Genomic DNA, 19674 nt, shown 5'->3' on the forward strand with positions numbered 1-19674 from the left:
AGCCAGTGAGTGGCTGCTGCAGTACTGGAAGCCATGGTTTTCCCTCCTCCCTGTATGATAATGGTAACAATCATCATAGCTGCCCCTCCTCTTTTAGGCTAGGCCTCATACATTTGCCCAATCACATTTCCACATTTGTTTGTGGGATTTTTGTGCGCTTCACTCCTACTCTTACCCCATCCACTTCCTTTTTCCAGTTTACCATGGGATCCTTTGTAGAAAGCCAACTGACTGACCATATCTGCCCACTCTCCACCCTAGGGAGGGCCTGACCATAACTACACCAAGGAGAAGATCAAGATCGTAGAGGGAATCTGCCTCCTGTCTGGGGATGATGCTGAGTGGGATGACCTCAAGCAACTGCGAAGCTCACGGGGGGGCCTCCTCCGGGATCATGTATGCATGAAGACAGACACAGTGTCTATCCAGGCCAGCTCTGGCTCCCTGGATGACACAGAGACGGAGCAGCTGTTACAGGAAGAGCAGTCCGAGTGTAGCAGCGTCCATACTGCAGCCACTCCAGAAAGACGAGGTTCTCTGCCAGACACGGGCTGGAAACATGAACGCAAGCTCTCCTCAGAGAGCCAGGTCTAAATGCCCGCGTTCTCTTCCCTGCCTGCCTGTTCCTTCTCCTTTATGGACGTCTAGTCCTTGTGCTTGCTTACACCGCAGGCCCCTCTTCTGTGTGCTCGTCCTCCTCCTCCTCCCACCCCATAACTGCTCCTAAGCCCTCACTGGAGCTGTTTACCACCCGAGTCCATAACTACCTGTGCACAACAAATGATGGTGCATCTCGAGAATTTAGACCTGGATTTTACCATGAACCTCACATCTTGTACTCCGTCCTGGGCCCCCTGAAACTGCTTATTCATGATTCCTCGCCAGCGTAGAGCTCCACCTCCCCTTCCCCCGGTACCCTCAGTGCCTGCTTCTCAGTGCTGATGCAGCTGATGACCCAGGACTGTGCTCTGCCCCATCACAGCCAGCATGACTGCTTCTCTGAGAGAACTTGCCCATCAGAGGCTGGGACAAGGGGGTGTGGGTAAAGAGGAATGAAGGATAGAGGCTGAGAGAAGAAGGAAAAGTCAGCCCAGCAGGTATGGGCATCTGGGAACCTTCAGCCTCAAGTGTGTTGGTAACATGAAAAAGCTTTGGGGGGTAGTTGGGTCTGGGTGTCTGGTCCATTGCTGGCAGTGGACATTATTCTTGCCCTAAGAGTCACTGCCTTTTCAGCAGCAGATACTGGTGAGATGGGGGTGGCTCAAGCTGTTCTTCCTCCTGCTAGAATGTGTGGAGCTCTTTCTACCTTCGGATAACTGGGTTCCCTATCACGAGGCTACTGGCTAATATGAATTCCCTCCTGGTGCCACCACTGGCCAGTATCTTTCCTAAGTCTTTGATCAGAGTAACCAGGTTGTGAGCCAGTGGCTTGAATTAATGTTAGGCCTTGGGGGCTGAGTCTCTGAAAAGTCTAAGAAGCTCTGCCTAGACCAAACATGGTATACCACCTGAACCCTCTCGCCCTCATTCCCTGGGATTCTAGGGAAGAGACCTAGAAACAAGCTTTCAAAGAAACCCAGAAGTTGTCATAAATGGTCAGAAAGAACAATCAGGTTGGAGACTTGGGACACCCAGGGCCTAAAGAGAAGTATCCATGAGGGTCAAACTTCCTGTTGAACTTCCTGTGTTCTTTCTCAAGTGCTCAGGGATCTAAATTAGTGGACAGCGAGCCTGTGGCTGTGGGGTGGTGACGTTCCTCTTCCAGCTGTCTCCTCAGCTAAGGGGCTTGGTTTCCGTGTGGGATGCCATCACTTGGTTCATGCTCATTCACACAAAGGGCATGTGTCTCAGCCTAGTATGAGGGAAACTGAGACTTATTTTTGCCCTAAAACGTCTCCCTAGTTGTTCTTCGTGGGTTGGTTTATTTTTTTGTTTTTTTTTTCCGTTTGTTTTTTGCCTAATTTGCTTTTTCTGACCAAGCCTTGTGGCACCAGCAATCTCCAAAGTCCTGTGGTGGGAGGGCCGAATAAATAAAGATGCAAAGAGGTGGGCAAGGAGTAGGAAGGTAGAGAGCACCACTGATGAGGCCCTCCTAGCCCATGGCAGACCCAGACCTCTTCTCCCCCAGGAATTAGAAGTGGCAGGAGAGGACAACAGGGGCTGGGAATGGAGGGGAGAATTTCTAGGGGAAGTTTCCTGAGTTGAAACTTCTCCTGTGGTTACTGGTATTGAGAAATCAGCTACCAAACATGGGTGAAAAAGGACAAGATCAAGTCAGTTCTAAGACTGCTAGAGAGAGATACCAAGCCCTTAGCCTTGCTCTCAGTAGCATCAGCCCCAGGTCTGAGCTTCCCCACATTACAGCCTCCCCACATTACACTTGACAAAGCAGTAAAGGAGGGAGCACTTTGGGTCCTGACACTCATGTCTGGGGAGGAAGAGCAAGAAGAAAAGTGGCATTTCCTTAATTGGAAAGGGGGAAGGATCTTATTGCACTTGGGCTGTTCAGAATGTAGAAAGGACATATTTGAGGAAGTATCTATTTGAGCACTGATTTACTCTGTAAAAAGCAAAATCTCTCTGTCCTAAACTAATGGAAGCGATTCTCCCATGCTCATGTGTAATGGTTTTAACGTTACTCACTGGAGAGATTGGACTTTCTGGAGTTATTTAACCACTATGTTCAGTATTTTAGGACTTTATGATAATTTAATATAAATTTAGCTTTTCTTAATCACCTTGCCTGGCTTGGAGTCATGACTAATCCTGCACCTGCTCTGTCTGGCAGATCCATGCTGTGGAAAACCTGCTTACAGACATCACTTTTAAGTCCTTTGTGGATGTGGGGACAGTGAAGAGCAATAAAGAGTGTAAGGTTCCTGCTGGAGTTTTCAGCTCATCTGGAGAAGAGAGGTCGAGGCCAGAGTTTGTTGGCTGATGAAACCTTTATTTCCTCTGGAAGAGGAATGGTAGATGGGTTTCCTCTTGAGTGCCGACTCTGATTGGTTGGCAGTGGCTGCCTGAGGGCCTGTTCACACCCAATGGGAAGAATGTCATATGGCTAGTGACATCTCTTTTGTGCACTGGAAGGAAATGTCATGGCATGTACACCATGTATCGTCTATTTCTGTTCTAGGTCTTTGTCACAGAACTTTACTTTGCCTTGCAGTGATGGTCATTGGCAAGACTATCTCAGGTAGTAAGAAAAGTACTGGAGCTGGGGACATGGAGGGCTTAATTCCAGTCCCAGATCTGCCACTAGCTCTGTTTGATCTTGGTCAACTTTCATAGTTAGTCTGAGAGTGGATCAAATTATCACTAGGATTTCATTTATTTTTAAAGGCTATCTTTTTATAGCTCATCCACTACTTCTCAAGGCTAGAATAAGGAGCTCTAGGGATCCCTTCTCAGGTTCTCTGGATGTGATATCCCTCAGTGAAAATTGGGAATCATGTTAGTCTCAATGCCCGATATAGAATTTCATGTCAAGTCTCAATAGTTGATTTTCTAAACCACACACCATCTATAGGATAATATTCCCATTCATTCATCTGCTGTGGGCTAGGCACTGCCCATGCCTAAACAAAGACATAATCTTATAGAACTTAGAGTCTAACAACACCATTACCACCACCATCCCAAAAAAGAAAAAAAAAAAGAAAGCAAGAAAGACTGAAGCTTCTTGTATTTAAGTGACCAGAGATCTGAGTATAAACTACAGTGTATAATTTTTCTAACTGTAGTGAGGAGTAGGTGTGCCAGAACAAAAACAAGTAGAATAGCCCAAGGATAACCATCCCTCCAACCCCCACTGTTCTCTTTGCAGGGGGGAAAAAGAAAAAGAGGACATCTTGGGATAAAACAAAGGAACAAAGGTTGGGAATTCCTTGTCTAGTTCTCTGGATATAAAATCTGAAACTAGGGTCAGGCACAGTGGCTACACCAAAGTAATCTCACCACTTTGGGAGGCCAGGACAGAAGTAAGAAGTATTGCTCGAGGCCTGGAGTTCAAGATCAGCCTAGGCAACATGACAAGACCCTATCTCTACAAAAATATTTAACAATATTAGCCAGGTGTGGTAGCTCATGCCTGTAGTCCCAGCTGCTCGGGAGGCTGAGGCAGGAGGATCACTTGAGCCCAGGAGTTCAAGGTTACAGTGAGCTATGATCATGCCACTGCATTCCAGCCTGGGTAACAGAGCAAAACCTTGTCACTAGAAAAACAAAACAAAACAAACCCTGAAACTGATAAGTGAGCAGATGGTGGGTCAAGTTCTAACAAACTGACCATATTTTTGCAAACTCACTCAAAATACAGTCACGGTCTGTCTATGGTGTATGAACAAACTGTGGAATCTAAAATGAAAGGATCTCTGGCCCATAGAAAGGACTCTATGGCATAAACTGAAGCTCTCACCAAACTTAGGCCTGAAGAAAACACAAAGTCAATGCATAGGAACTCAGAGAGAGCATCTACAAAAGCTGAGGGTGCATAGGTATCTAAGTGGGTTCTAAGAGCGTTCTAAGAGGACCCAATAATGCACCGACATCCAAGGTTATCCAGTGAGCTTAAATTCTCTGGTTTCTATTTATGAACATAATGATAAAAGAAATGTGGTTGAGTCCTTTTTATGGCTACGAAACACTCTGTAATATATCTTTTCTTCAAATGTGAAGATGAGTCAACTGATCCACATAATAGGATGTATGTTTTGGGATGTTTTAGGCAGTCTTTGTTTTGAAACATTCCCTCATCTGCCCACTTATTTTCTCTCCACACCATTCTCCTGTTAACCAGCTGGAGAGGCTGGCAGAGCTCAACATAGGGAATAGAGTTTGATGTCCAGTCAAAGCTCCAACTCATAACTCTGGTCTCCTTGACATAGTGTTAACACAGAACCAGACAGCGTAACTAAGGGTCATAGTTTAAACCCAAGGCTAAGTTAGCCCCAAGCTACACAATCTGCTTATTTCATTTTATAAGACATAAAAAGCCAAGAACTTTCACATATCTTGCCCTTCCTGATGGTTTTCCCTCCAGGCCCTAAAAGCCTGCTGATAGCCTGCTAATGGGGTCCCCATCTCTCCCTTCTCCCTCCTTCCTCTTTGGTGGGACTGATGCTTCTGTGGTCAAAGTTCTTGGACAGTCTACATTTTGGGGGCTATGGAAAATGAATATGAGAAAAGAAAAAATAAGGGCTATTCATTCCTTCATTCAACCAGCACCTACTAAATGCAATCAAGTGCAAGCCAGGGTAGGCTTTGCAATCCTGGAAGACAGTTAAGGCACTAAAACTCAGAGCCACTTGAAATCTGTATTAATGCCACCACTTCTATCTCCAGGGAAATAATGCAGAGGGCACCTGGATTGAAAGTTGAAGGAAGCTCATCACTGAAGCTGCTCCTTTTAGGCTAGAAATATGGATACATATCCCATGGTAGGGATGCTTCAACCAGAATTCAGCTTGTGATTACAAAAGAATGAGGACTGTCCCAACCCTAACAAGCTTTTTGGAGATGCCCAGCACAGTTATTCAGCAGCCACAGTATTTGACATTTGTTTCCTGTTTGCAGTTGCAAAAATATAGCATTCACTTTGATCTCTAATGCCCACAAGGGTTTCACTGCCCTCGGAGGGTAGTATGTTCATAAATATACTCCTTATGTAAAAGGACTATTGAGAGGACCCTAGAATAAACAAAGCACACGTAACTCCAATAAATATACAGATAAATGCTATTTGATAATAATCCTAGATGGCAAAAGATGACTGGGCAAACATTTATTGAATACCTACTATGGGCAAGGTACTGTATAAGATTTCTACAAGGCCCTGTGGGATCTGCCACTCCTCACCCCCAACTGTTAAAAGATTTCATCTCCTACTACCCCCTTACTGCATCCTACTCTGGGCCAGCGACACTAGCTTCCGTCTTCCTCAAAAACATAAGGCCTTTGCACAGCTGTTGGCCCTTGCTCGCAATTCTTCCCCTAGATATACTCATGGCTAACTCCTTCACCTTCTTTAAGTCTTTGCTCAAATGTAATCTCAGTGAAACCTACCCTGACTGCCCTTTCATATATATATATTTTTTTTTTTATTTTTTTGAGATGGAGTAATGGTCTGTCACCCATGCTGGAGTGCAATGGCACGGTCTTGGCTCACTGCACCCTCCGCCTCCCGGGTTCAAGAGATTATCCTGCCTCAGCCTCCCAAGCAGCTGGGATTATAGGCATCTGCCACCATGCCCGGCTAATTTTTGTATTTTAATTTTAATTTTTATTTTATTTTATTTTATTATTATTATTTTTTTTTTGAGACGGAGTCTCGCTCCGTCGCCGGGGCTGGAGTGCAGTGGCCGGATCTCAGCTCACTGCAAGCTCCGCCTCCCGGGTTTACGCCATTCTCCTGCCTCAGCCTCCCGAGTAGCTGGGATTACAGGCGCCCGCCAACTCACCCGGCTAGTTTTTTGTATTTTTTTAGTAGAGACGGGGTTTCACCGTGTTCGCCAGGATGGTCTCGATCTCCTGAGCTCGTGATCCACCCGTCTCGGCCTCCCAAAGTGCTGGGATTACAGGCTTGAGCCACCGCGCCCGGCCAATTTTTGTGTTTTTAGTAGAGACGGGTTTCACCATGTTGGCCAGGCTAGTCTCGAACTCCTGACCTCAGGTGATCCACCTGCCTCAGCCTCCCAAAGTGCTGGGATTACAGGCGTGAGCCCCCCGGGCCGGGGTCGGGGGCTCACGCCTGTAATCTCAGCACTTTGAGAGGCTGATGCTGGAGAATTGCTTGAGTCCATGGGTTTGAGGTTTGAGACCATCCTGGGTAACATGAGATCCTGTCTCTACAAAAAAAAAAAAAAAAAAAAAAAAAAAAATAGGAGGTTTCATGCATGCTATAGCTACTCAGGAGGCTGAAGTGGGACAATCACTTGAGCCCAGGAGGTCAAGGCTGCAGTTGAGCTGAGATCCTGCCATTGCACTCCAGCCTGGGTGACAGAGCAAGACCCTGTCTAAAGAACAAACAGACAAAAAAAAAAAAAAAAAACCAAAACAAACAAACAAAAAAACAGCCTTTCCCTTGAAATATAAAAATCCTAGAAGAAAACCTACGAAATACCCTTCTCAATATCAGCTTTGGCAAAGAATTTATGGCTAAGTCCTCAAAAGCAATTGCAACAAAAACAAAAATTGATAAATGCATAAATGGAACCTACTAAAAGTAAAGCGCTTCTGCACAGCAAGAGAAACTATCAAGGGAGTAATAGGCCACGGAATGGGGGAAAATATTTGCAAGCTATGCATCCAACAAAGGTCTAATATCCAGAATCTATAAAGAACTTAAATCAACAAGTGAAAAACAACACCATTAAAAGGCGGGCAAGCCAGGTGCAGCGGCTCACGCCTGTAATCCTAGCACTTTGGGAGGCCGAGGTGGGTGGATCACCTGAGGTCAGGAGTTCGAAACCAGCCTGACCAACATGGCGAAACCCCATCTCTACTAAAAATACAAAAATTAGCCAAGCACGGTGGTGGGTGCCTGTAATCCCAACTACTTGGGAGGCTGAGGCAGGAGAATCGCTTGAACCCAGGAGGCACAGGTTGCAGTAAGCTGAGATTGCGCCACTGCAGTATAGCCTGGGAGACAGAATGAGCCTCTGTCTCTAAATAAATAAATAAATAAATAGTGGGCAAAGGACATGAACAAACACGTTCAAAAGAGATACAAGTGACCAACAAACATATGAAGAAATGCTCATCATCACTAATCATCAAAGAAATGCAAATCAAAACCATGAGATACCACCTCATACCAGTCAGAGTGGCTTTTGTTAAAAAGTAAAAAATTAATAGATGCTAGAAAGGCTGCAGAGGAAAGGGAACAGTTGTACACTGTGGTGGGAATGTAAATTAATTCAGCCACTGTGGAAAGCAGTTTGGAGATTTTTCAAAGAACTAAGAGTTGAACTACCATTCGACCCAGTAATCCTATTAGTGGGTATATACTCAAAGGAAAATAAATCATTCTACCAAAAGGACACATGTACCCATATGTCACTGCAGCACTATTCACAATAGCAAAAACATGGACTCAACCCTTGTGCCCATCAATGGTGGATTAAAGAAAATGTGGTACATATACCATGTAATACTATGCAGCCAAAAAAAAGAATGAAATAATGTCCTTTGTAGCAGCCTGGATGCAGCTGGAGGCTATTATCCTAAACAAACTAACAGATGACCAAACATTGCATGTTCTCACTTAGAAATAGGAGCTAAACATTGGGTACACATGGACACAAAGAAGGGAACGATAGACATTTGGGACTAGTAGAGATGGGAGAGTAGGAGAGGAGCAAGTGTGGGAGTTCAGTCAGGATGGTGGGAAAAATTTTAAGATGAAGTTATAAAATATAGACACAAATCTTCTTGGAAGGCCGGAAGGTTTTGCAAAAGTCTCAGGATAGGGTTATGGCTGAAAGCAGCCTGATCCTTACCTTGAATAAACAGCTTAGAGTAGATATGAAGGAAAGTAGTGTAGTTTATCTAAATAGCTTGTTTACTTATGTGGTCTTAAGACCAACCTTTGATCAACTGTGGGTGCATAACCGTGGTGGGGTGGGGGGTGTCGGCAATTACAGGTCAATTACCCTCTAGTGGTGTTTACTCAAGACTTTTGAAGACCTTTGTCATTTAATCTATGCTGAATAAATGCAAGCTTCACTGGCTGATCAGGATGGCTGCTACTCTTTACAGTACCTTCCTTGGTGTCTGTGAGGGGCCCAGACCCTTAGCTGGACTGACAGGCAGAATATCTGTGTTAGTGTACGTTATTCATCCGTTGTTGGGTCGAGGTCTGTGGGATGGGTCCCTGCAAGCAAGGACTCATAAACTACTGTTAGGTACTATGCTCACTACTTAGGTTCAATCATACCCCAAACCTCAGCATCACACAATATACCTTTATCACAAATCTGCATATGTACCCTCGATTCTAAAATACAGGTTGAAAAATAAAATAAAATTACAGTCTTTCCAACCCATTTCCCTATCCCTTTACCCAGTTTTATTCTTTTTCTTTTCCCACTGGACATATTGTCTAATAACATACTATATAATTTATTTATGTATTGATTGTCAATGTTTCCTCACTATAGTGTGAGCACCACTAGGGGAGGAAGTTTTGGGAAGTCTATTTTGTCTACTGATCATTGCAGTGCCTAGAAGTGTCCCACCACATACTAGGTGCTGATAAATATTTGTTGAATGCATAAATGAGTAAAATCAGACATCTAATGCTCATCTTAAAATAGGGCTGCATCTAAGTCATCCAAGACAAAAAGGGATTTTGCCATCTTGTTCTAAAACTCTCCAGGACCCAGACTGCACACACATCCTTTATTAAGCCAATTCCGGATTACCATCACACCCTCTCCTTAAATGTAATCTTCAGTTTATTTCTGGTAATAGTTAAATAAAGTAAATATGCCAACGACCAATGACTAAAGAAAACTATTTCTGTATATCCTCACCAATTTCTCCAAGGTTACCATGACTGTATTGCTTTCATTCCTTTCTTCTTCTCCTATATGTGGATCTGTCCTCATTATCCATCCTTTCACTCTCTCCAATCCCCCCGTCTGTGGTCTCATTCACTCTATCAATGTGATTCCCAAATCTATATCATTGATTCTGCATCTATTCTTCCAGCTTCCATCGTGTATTTTCTAAGCCTACTCAGACGATTCCATTAGAATGCGTCATTGGTACCTAAAAGTAAACAGGTTGCAATTTAAATGCCTCACCTTCCCCTTGAGACTGGCTTCTCCTGACTTCCTACTTCCATTGGGCAATCAAATCCTGGAATTCTCTTTGACTCACCTTCCTAAATGGGACCCACCCTTGCCTTTGTACCTAATCTAGTCAGTTGCCAAATCTTTCATTCTTTCTTGAATCTGCTCTCATCCTCTCCACTGCTAACACCTCATATGAGACTCCTAGCTGGGTTCCCAACTCTAAACCATTTTAGACAATCAAGCTAATTAATTTTCCTAAAGTACAACTCTGATTTTGCCACTCTCTTGCTCAGGAACTTTAATAGCCCCCCATTATCTACTTAATAAAGTACCAATTCCATACCCTGGGATTCAAGATCCTTTAGGAATTGTTCCTGGACGGGCGCGGTGGCTCACATCAGTAATCCCAGCACTTTGGGAGGCTGAGGCGGGCAGATTGCCTGAGCTTAGGAGTTTGCGACCAGCCTGGGCGATAAGGTGAAACCCTGTCTCACCTTGTTGTACTTTTTTGTACTAAAATACAAAAAAATTAGCCCGGCACTGTGGCTTGCGCCTATAGTCCCAACTATTTGGGAGGCTGAGACAGGAGAACTGCTTGAACCCGGGAGGTGGAGGTTGCAGTGAGCTGAGATCACACCACTATACTCCAGCCTGAGCAACAGAGTGAGACTCTGTCTCAAAAAAAAAAAAAAAAAAGAATTGTTCCTAACCTTCTGTGTCAATCTTGTGTTCCACTACTTCCCAACATAATTTCAGCCCTAAAATCAACCCCATATGTTCAGTCCTATACATACGATGCACTTTCTTGTTACTGTGCCCTGACTCACACTTTCTCCACTACTCTCTGCTTCTTCTATGAAAGAAAAAAGAAACACACCACGTCAATGGTAAAAATTCATTTCCCTCCCGAGTCCCATTCCTATTAAGTTTCTTATAATTCCAGGAATGTTCTAACCATTTTCAGGCATGCCCCCAAACACACATACATTTATAACCATATATAAAAAAATCATTCCACAAGTTCTGCAACTTGCCTTTTTTTCAATTAGTAAAATTTGTGCGTGTTTCTGTTCCAGCACATAGATTAACCACATTCTTTTTAACAGTTGCATAGTGTTCTATTGAATGGATATATCATAATTTACATAAAAGGCTCCCTGTTGATGAACATGTAATTTCCAGATTATTTATTTATTTTTTGTTTAGAGACAGGGTCTCATTCTGTCATGCAGTCTGGAGTACAGTGGCATGATCATAGCTCACTGCAGCCTTGACCTCTCATACTTCAGCAATCCTCCACCTCAGCCTCCCAAAGCACTGGGATTATAGGCATGAGCCGCCGTGCCTGGCCTCCAGAATTTTTTTTTTTTTCTTAATCTTAAGCAGTGCTGGCCAGGCACAGTGGCTCACAGCTATAATCCCAGCACTTTGGGAGGCTGAGGCAGGTGGATCACTTGAGGTCAGCAGTTCAAGACGAGCCTGGCCAACATGGTGAAACCCTGTCTCTACCAAAAATACAAAAAATCAGCTGGGCTTGGGGGTGCATGCCTGTAATCCCAGCAATTTGGGAGGCTGAGATAGGAGAATCGCTTGATCCTGGGAGGTGGAGGTTGCAGTGAGCTGAGATGGTGCCACTGCATACCAGCCTGGGTGACAGAGCAAGACTTCATCTCAAAACAAAACAAAACAAAACAAAACAGAAAAAGGGCCAGGCACAGTGGCTCACGCCTGTAATCTCGGCACTTTGGGAGGCTGAGGCAGGCGGATCACCTGAAGTCAGGAGTTTGAGACCAGCCTGACCAAAATGGTGAAACCCCATCTCTATTAAAAATACAAAAAAAAAAAAAATTAGCCGGGCATGTTGGCAGGTGCCTGTAATCCCAGCTACTTGGGAGGCTGACGCAGGAGAATCACTTGAACCCGGGAAGTGGAGGTTGCAGTGAGCCGAGATCACACCATTGCACTACGGCCTGGGCAACAAGAGCGAGACTCTGTCAAAAACAAACAAAAAAAAAGCCCGGCAGAGTGGCTTACGCCTGTAATCCCAGCATTTTGGGAAGCCAAGGTGGGCAGATCACAACGTCAGCAGATCAAGATCAGCCTGGCTAACACGGCGCAACCCCTCTCTACTAAAACTACAAAAAATTAGCCGGGCATGATGGCATGCGCCTGTAGTCCCAGCTACTCGGAAGGCTGAGGCAGTAGAATCGCTTGAACCCAGGAGATGGAGGTTGAAGTGAGCCAAGATCGCACCACTGTACTCCAGCCTGGGCATCAGAGTGAGGCTCTGTCTCAAAAAAAAAAAAAAAAAGCAGTACTGCAGTAAACATCCTTGCACATTTTTCTTTGCATACTTGCACAGATCTGTAGGATAAATTCCTCATAGTGGCATTACTGGGCCAGAACTAGATTATGTACATTTTAGTTACTGCCAAATTGTTCTCCTAAAGGTTCATACCAACTATACTCTTGCCAATAGTGACTTTGAGTGTCCGTTTTTCCAAATCTTTTTATTTTTTATTTTTAAAAACAGAGACGGGGTCTTGCTATGTTGCCCAGGTTGGTCTTGAACCCCTGGCCTCAAGCAATCTTCCTGCCTTGGCCTCCCAAAGTGCTAGGATTACAGGCATAAGCCATTGCATCCGGCCTGTTTTTCCAAATCTTGACCAACCAAAGGTTGTTGAACTTTTTCATCTCTGCCAACTTGACAATTAAAAAACATGTAATTGTTTCATTTACTTTTATCCATCCCCTCTCCATCTTTTAGCCTGTTGAGAATCTACACATTCTTTAAATCCTGGATTAAAAATTCACCTTCCTCACAGATCCTCCCCCATCAAATTTCTCCTGTGTCTAAGCATTTATAGCTTTTCATTTATACAGTTATTACACTGCTTTGAATTTTAGTGACTACTCTGTATGTTATATTCCTCTAACCATTGTAGATTACAAATTCCTTGGAAGTAAGGACCTGAACTCATTCACAGAAACACTGAATGTAGAGCTAAGCTAGAATTCTGGAGATCACGTTAACCCAGCCTCTCATTTTTATAAGGGAGTATTCAGCATTTGCAGAACGCGTTACCGTTCACAAAGGCTTTTCTCAAGACATTCTATTAGTTATATTAACTCCTCCCATTAAATTGTAAGGGAAACATCGTTATCCCATTTTACAGATAAGGAAACAACTCCAGAAGATTTACTGAGAAAGGTGATTTACTCAGAACAGGTCCGAGGTCAGAATCCAGCGTCCTGGCTTCATTCGCTGTTACTTTCAGCTGCCTCTGGTTTCCCTTACAGCACTTAGCTTACAGTCAATCTCTGGGGAATGAATAATGACCAAAAAAATTGCCAGGTGTTTGACAGCAGCTTGAACATCTGTAATTACATAAAGCAAACATGCTGACGGCCAGGGATGCCCAGGTCTACACACATCTTTCGCCCTTCTTTCTGGAGTCGTCGGCAGCTTGCCCCCGGCAGCGACCAGCGTCCCCACCCGTGTAGGCAGCGTCTAGTCCACAGGGAAACACGGCTGCTCGCGGCCCCTTTAAGGCTGCGGGCGGCGCGTGCCCACAGGCCTTTCAAATGGACCAATAAAAGGCCGATGGGCGGTCTGTCGAGGACCAATAAAGAACGAGGACACTGCGGGGTGTGCGGCGGCCCAAGCGGTTTCAAACGGCTTAGAGCAGGCCCCTTGGTTCTGACCCGGCTGAGGTGAGTGGTCGGTGGCCCCACCCGCGAGGCCCTCGAGTGCAGCCATCGCGCGCTCATAGGAGCCCCTGGATCCCGGGCTGCTGGGGGCCTCCAGACGCGCGCCTCCTTTGCCCCACGAACCCGGCAGGTCTGAGGCGGCGAAGCGGGGCGGAGGCCAGGGGACCTGCGGCGGGCAGGGCGGGGGGCGTGGGCGCTGGTGTGCTGCGGAGGCTGGGGGTGGGCTCCGGGTGGTCACAGCGCCGCCGCAGCGGGGCACGGGTGGTAGCGTCTGGGGGCGCGGGCGGCGCAGGGCCGCGCCTGGCGGCAGCGGTGTACCGGGACTGGGGCGGGGGCCCCGAGAGCCGGCCCTGCTAGAGTGCCCCTCGCGTAATTGTCAAGCGAATGAATAAGTAAGCGCCTACTAGGGCTGTGGTGGTTGCGAAGGGCCTTGTAGCCTCGGAGCGTGGCAAGGACAGCGGCAGCGGGGCCTGGCCGCACACCTGTGTCCCTCCCGGCTTGCTGCGATGTGAACGATTCCGATCATCCACCACCCCGCCCTTAACGTTTGGCTTTCTCTCTCTCAAGGTGTCGAGAGCGTTCAGGTGTCCTTCCAGCCCTGGAGGTGTAGGGGAACCAATACAATAGCCAGCAATGTGGGCTGGGCCTTGCTACTTTTAGATCGGGGCTCGGTGAACTAGATTCTTACTTTTGAGCTCTCCCCCCACTTGTAATCGTGGTCATTGTTGGGCAGGATTGAAATGCATTCCGTTCTGTTTCTTGGATAGAAAATGATGAAAGGGATGTTGCCAGAGTGGCTAGTGTGTGTTAGAAAATAGATTCGTGTTGATGAATCTTAACAATGAGTTTTTCATTCAGTATCAATAGAGGTTGAAGTGGTTTTTGCAGAACTCGCCCCAAATTTATGCATGGCTCTAATTTAATTCTCATGGGACCAAGGCATCAAATCTTGGCCCAGAAATGCTGCCTTTCTTATGCATAATTATAGTAATTGAAAACTCATTTTTAGAAAGGTGAGCTCCTCCTTCCTCCATTTTCATCACCCTGAGAAGTCCTCCTTTTGACCTAAAGAGCCAATAAATTAAACTAAGAATCTTTTGAAACTTTAAGAAATTGTAAAAGACTTTTGACTTCTCTGAAGTGACCGGACAAACTGTAATGCTTTTATAAAATTTAATGATATAGATAAATGTGAAATCAATTTATTTTGCTACCATAAGTTAAATCTAGTTGGTAAACTCATGTAAAATTTTTTTAAAATAAGATTTTAGGCTGGGCGCCGTGGCTCACGCCTGTAATCCCAGCACTTTGGGAGGCTGAGGCGGGCGGATCACCAGGTCAGCAGTTCGAGACCAGTCGAGCCAACATGGTGAAACCCCGTCTCTCTCTCTCTTTCTACTAAAAATACAAAAAATGGCTGGGCGTGGTGGTGGGCACCTGTAATCTCAGCTACTTGGGAGGCTGAGGCAAGAGGATCATTTGAACCTGGGAGGCAGAGGTTGCAGTGAGCTGAGATCCAGCCATTGCGCTCCAGCCTGGGTGACAGAGCGAGACTCTGTCTCAAAAAAAAAAAAAAAAAAAAAAAATTTAAAGGCTGTTCACTGAGGCAATGGCAAGCAAAGGTATTCCGTAACAATTAACATGCCTTTTACTTTATTCTCCATTACTTTAAAGTCTTGATCAGTTTTGAATTTTGAACAGTGGTGTGTGGTAATTCCATCGCAGTCTTCTACAACTGACAGTTCAGTTTTAACAGCAGCTTTTTTTTTTTTTTTTAGTGTTTTTTTGTTTGTTTTTTACTTTTACAGTTTATTGTAAAGGATGCTACAAATCATACAGATGAAGAGAGGCACAGGGCTAGTAGGTATGGGAGAAGGGTGTAGAGCTCTTATGCTCTCACGTGAAGTGTGTTTGAATATACCAACTCTCCTGTAAACTTTTATCTTAATTCCATCAACCCTCACTTTTCTTTTCTTTCTTTTATTTTTTATTTTTATTTTTTTGTGTGTGTGACAGAGTCTTGCTCTTTTGCCCAGGCTGGAGTGCAGTGGTGTGATCTCGGCTCACTGCAACCTCTGCCTCCTAGGTTCAAGCGATTCTCCCACCTCCGCCTCCCAAGTAGCTGGGACTACTTGTGTGTGCCACAATGTCCGGCTAAGTTTTTGTATTTTTAATAGAAACAGGATTTCACTATGTTGGCCAGGCTGGTCTCTAACTCCTGACCTCAAGTAATCCACCCGCCTCAGCTTCCCAAAGTGCTGGGATTACAGGTGTGAGCCACCACACCTGGCTAACCCTAACTTTTCTAACTGGAGCTTCTATTAGGACTTCATCAACAGGTTTTGTTTTTACAATACCAGGTAGGGGAAGTGTTCCCCAGCCAGACATAATATCCATTCCCTTAAAACATTTATGTATAGGAGACACAGCTTCCAACTTTCATAGTTCTGTCAACACTTATATCTTTGTGTTCTCTCAATTTTTAAATTTTTTTAAAATTAAAAAAAAATTTTTTTTTGTGATCAGATCTCACTCTTTTGCCCTGGCTGGAGCACAGTGCTGCGATTATGACTCACTGCAGCCTCAACCTCCAGGGCTCAGATGATCCTCCCATCTCAGCCTTCCAGTAGCTGGGACTACAGATGTGCATCACCATGCCTGGCAAATTTTTGTAGCGATGGGGTTTTTGCCTTGTTGCCCAAGCTGGTTTTGAACTCCTAGGCTCAAGGGATTCTTTTGTCTCGGCCTCCCAAAATGCTGGGATTATAGGTGTGAACCACTACGCCTGGCCTTCTCTGAATCTAGTTGTAGCCCTCTTCGGGGCTTCACCAATGGCTCTTGGTACCACTGTGCCTGGGGCTTCCATATGAAGGAGCCCCAGGAATTTCTCTTCGCCACTCCCTGACCATTTTACCTACTTGTATACAGAAGGCTTGGGGTCCCCAGCAGGTGGTTGAGCCAAGAGACTCTTGCCCATTCGTCAGTCTTTATCTTGACTCATCTACTGCCTCCACAATTTCAGATCAGATTTCTCATTGTAATCTGCCTCCTGACTTATAATTTCTGCAAACTAGGGTAAATATAGCAAACTTGTTTGGAACCCCTTAATGTTGGGACACCAGCAAGGTCTTCCTTTGGCACCCAGGCTAGTCTTGAACTCGTGGGCTCAAGTGATCATCCCGTCTTGGCCTCCCAGAGTGCTGGGATTATAGGCATGAGCCACCGCACCCTGCTACCTTATTTCTTAATAACCATTTAAAAATTTCCACCTTCCAGGATGAATCCATTTGTCCTCTGTCTCACTATTCTCTTAATAGTTTTATTAGCATCTGTAAGACCCACAAGAGGAAACTGAGACAGCACATTTGATAAGGCTTCTCGAACTGTCTTTTGATTTTGCAACAGTAAGGTTATCCACATTAAGGGGTCACCCTTAACCACAGCATTTACCATGACTGGCTAGTGGGCATATTCAGAGGGCAAATGTCCTAGTCATCATAAAGCCAGTTTCACATGGCTTGCATATGAAGCATATCCGTGGCCTTATCTGGATCTGGGGTGTTCCATTTATAGGTGGAATCAGACTGTCCCCTTCAGGGAGCTTGTGATACTAATGTACAAAATGAAACAATTTCTTCACATTGTACCCCCTGGTTTCTATAGTTCTTTGGTTTTCGCAGACCACCTTCTTCGTTACCAAAGGTCTTAGAAGCACTTTCTGTGGTCCCGGCATAAATTTTTCCCTTGGGGGCAGCTTTGAGGCTAGTGTGAGGCCTAAGCTCTCACACTCACTGAAGTCTGAGCTTGGTCTAGCAGGAAGGTCCAACCCACCACTCTCTTTTAATTTCATTTTAGCTCTTACAGATAACAATAACCAAGAGATTTAACATTTCACTTTCTTTCTTTTTTTTTTCTTTTTTTGAGACGAAGTCTTACTCTGTCTCCAGGGCTGGAGTGCAGTGGCACGAGCTCAGCTCATTGCAACTTCTGCCTCCCAGGCTCAAGCGATTGTCCTGCCTCAGCCTCCCAAGTAGCTGGGATTACAGATGTGAGTCACTACGCCCTGCTAATTTTTTGTATTTTTAGTAGAGATGGGGTTTCACCATGTTAGCCAGATGGTCTTGATCTCCTGACATTGTGATCCACCTGCCTCGGCCTCCCAAAGTGCTGGGATTACAGGCGTCAGCCACTGTGCCCAGCCAACATTTCACTTTTTTAATATTAGTTTGCATTTCCTTGTGCATCCTGTGAACCAACTCCCAGGCAATTGGATCCATCTCTAGATTCCATGGATAATTTTTACCTTGAGTAATTGATGGCAGCACAACTTCGGCTCCTTGCCATAGGTGACCACTTGGCCACCTAGGAATCAAAGTTCTTCATCCCTATCCTTTTATCCTTTTTCTTCCCAAACCATATGTGTCTGTGAGCCAAAGTCATTCTAGCAAATCCCAGTTCTGACACCAATTCTGAGAATATAGAATAAGAAACTTTAATAAGTTTATCTTATACTCTCACAATACAGAAAACTTCTGTGACCTCAGATGTGTGGGATTTTTTTCCCCACACACCAAGCAAGTAGTTCTTCAGCAGTAGACACCAGCTGTGTGTCCTCTAATTCAGTTCAATTCTGACTTTTTTTTTTTTTTTTTTAATTGAGACAGAGTTGCTCTGTCGCCCACGCTGGAGTGCAGTGGCGCGATCTTGGCTCACTGCAACCTCTGTCTTCCGGGTTCCAGCGATTCTCCTGCCTCAGCCTCCTGAGTAGCTGGGATTACAAGAACCCACCACCACGCCCATCTAATTTTTTGTATTTTTAGTAGAGACGGGGTTTCTCCATTTTGGCCAGGCTGGTCTTGAACTCCCGGCCTCGAGTGATCTGCCCACCTCAGCCTCCCAAAGTGTTGGGATTACAGGCATGAGCCACCGTGTCTGGCCAATTCTGACACTCTTTATCTGGAGGTAGTGTCAGATGCCACAGGTTGAGGGTTTAGTCCCACAAGACTGCCCCCCACTCAGATGCCAATCCCAAGCCCCAGGTTTTTTTGGTTTTTTTTTTTTTTTTTTGAGACGGAGTCTCGCTCTGTCGCCCAGGCTGGAGTGCAGTGGCCGGATCTCAGCTCACTGCAAGCTCCGCCTCCTGGGTTCACGCCATTCTCCTGCCTCAGCCTCCCGAGTAGCTGGGACTACAGGCGCCCGCCACCTCGCCCGGCTAGTTTTTTGTAGTTTTAGTAGAGACGGGGTTTCACTGTGTTCACCAGGATGGTCTCGATCTCCTGACCTCGTGATCCACCCGTCTCGGCCTCCCAAAGTGCTGGGATTACAGGCTTGAGCCACCGCGCCCGGCCGGTTTTTTTTTTTTTTTTTTACCTGTGCTTCTGTAGACTGACTATATAAATGGGCATTCCTACAATCCCCCAACCCCCGCCTTGGGTTTGATTAATTTGCTAGAGCTGTTCACAGCACTCAGGAAAACACGTTTTCCAGCCAGTTTATTATAAAGGATATTGCAAAGGATACAAAGAGCTATATAGGGTGAGGTATAGGGGAAGAGGCATGGAGCTTCCATGCCCTCTCTGGGCACACTGTGCTCCAGGGACCGCAATGTTTTCAGCTCTCAGCTGCTCCAGCAGCAAAGTTTTAATTGCAATAAATTTGAGTACCTTAATATTATGAACACTGTTTAGGTTTTTGGTAAGCAATTAAAAATAATAAACATCTTTAACAATGCCTTAGGATAAGTGTTAAAAATGTTGACAGGAATGAATATGTTAAGGTAAAGCCAGGCTCTCTTATGCTTCTTAATGGGGTCTTATTCATTCATTGAACAGATATTGAGATTGATGCTTAATGTCTGTTACACATTGTTCTAGATTCAGGGAATACACTGGTGAACCAGAAAAAGACAAAGGCCCTGACCTAAGGGAGTTTGACAGTTTTATCTCTCAAACAATTTACTGTAGCAAATTATAGTTTCTGTAATCCCTCTGGGCTCAGCTCTGGTCCTTGAATAAAATACATGCCCAAATAATTTTACTAGCAGTAGCTAACATGTATTGAATGCCTACTGGGTTCCACATTTTATTTTATTTTATTTATTTTTTGAGACAGGGTCTCGCTCTGTCACCCAGGCTGGAGTGTAGTGGTGTAATCATGGCTCACTGTA

General features: G+C 45.0%; 2 protein-coding genes across 10 annotated transcripts in view; both read left to right on the plus strand.

The window, feature by feature from the left end:
- The window catches only part of LRP4 (LDL receptor related protein 4), a 60884-nt gene extending 58147 nt beyond the window's left edge, over positions 1-2737 (plus strand). For 4 of the 5 annotated variants that reach the window (XM_065528201.2, XM_005578015.4, XM_015434802.3 and 1 more), the window contains one exon: positions 262-2737. Coding sequence is in view for 3 of the 5 variants with exons in the window: in XM_005578015.4 (XP_005578072.1) it covers positions 262-594 (333 nt within the window). In the remaining 2 variants the exon portion in view is untranslated. The remainder of the gene's footprint in view (positions 1-261) is intronic. The other variant, XM_065528202.1, reaches the window with a different exon arrangement.
- A 10701-nt stretch (positions 2738-13438) lies between these two features.
- The window catches only part of CKAP5 (cytoskeleton associated protein 5), a 101567-nt gene continuing 95331 nt past the window's right edge, over positions 13439-19674 (plus strand). For 3 of the 5 annotated variants that reach the window (XM_005578020.5, XM_065528199.2, XM_074013758.1), the window contains exon 1: positions 13439-13511. The gene's annotated coding sequence lies outside the window, so the exon portion shown is untranslated. Of the gene's footprint in view, positions 13639-19674 lie in introns of all 5 variants that reach the window. The other 2 variants (XM_065528197.2, XM_065528200.2) reach the window with 1 other exon arrangement.

This window comes from Macaca fascicularis, chromosome 14 (genome assembly GCF_037993035.2).
Source record: "Macaca fascicularis isolate 582-1 chromosome 14, T2T-MFA8v1.1".
Classification (NCBI taxonomy): domain Eukaryota; kingdom Metazoa; phylum Chordata; class Mammalia; order Primates; family Cercopithecidae; genus Macaca; species Macaca fascicularis.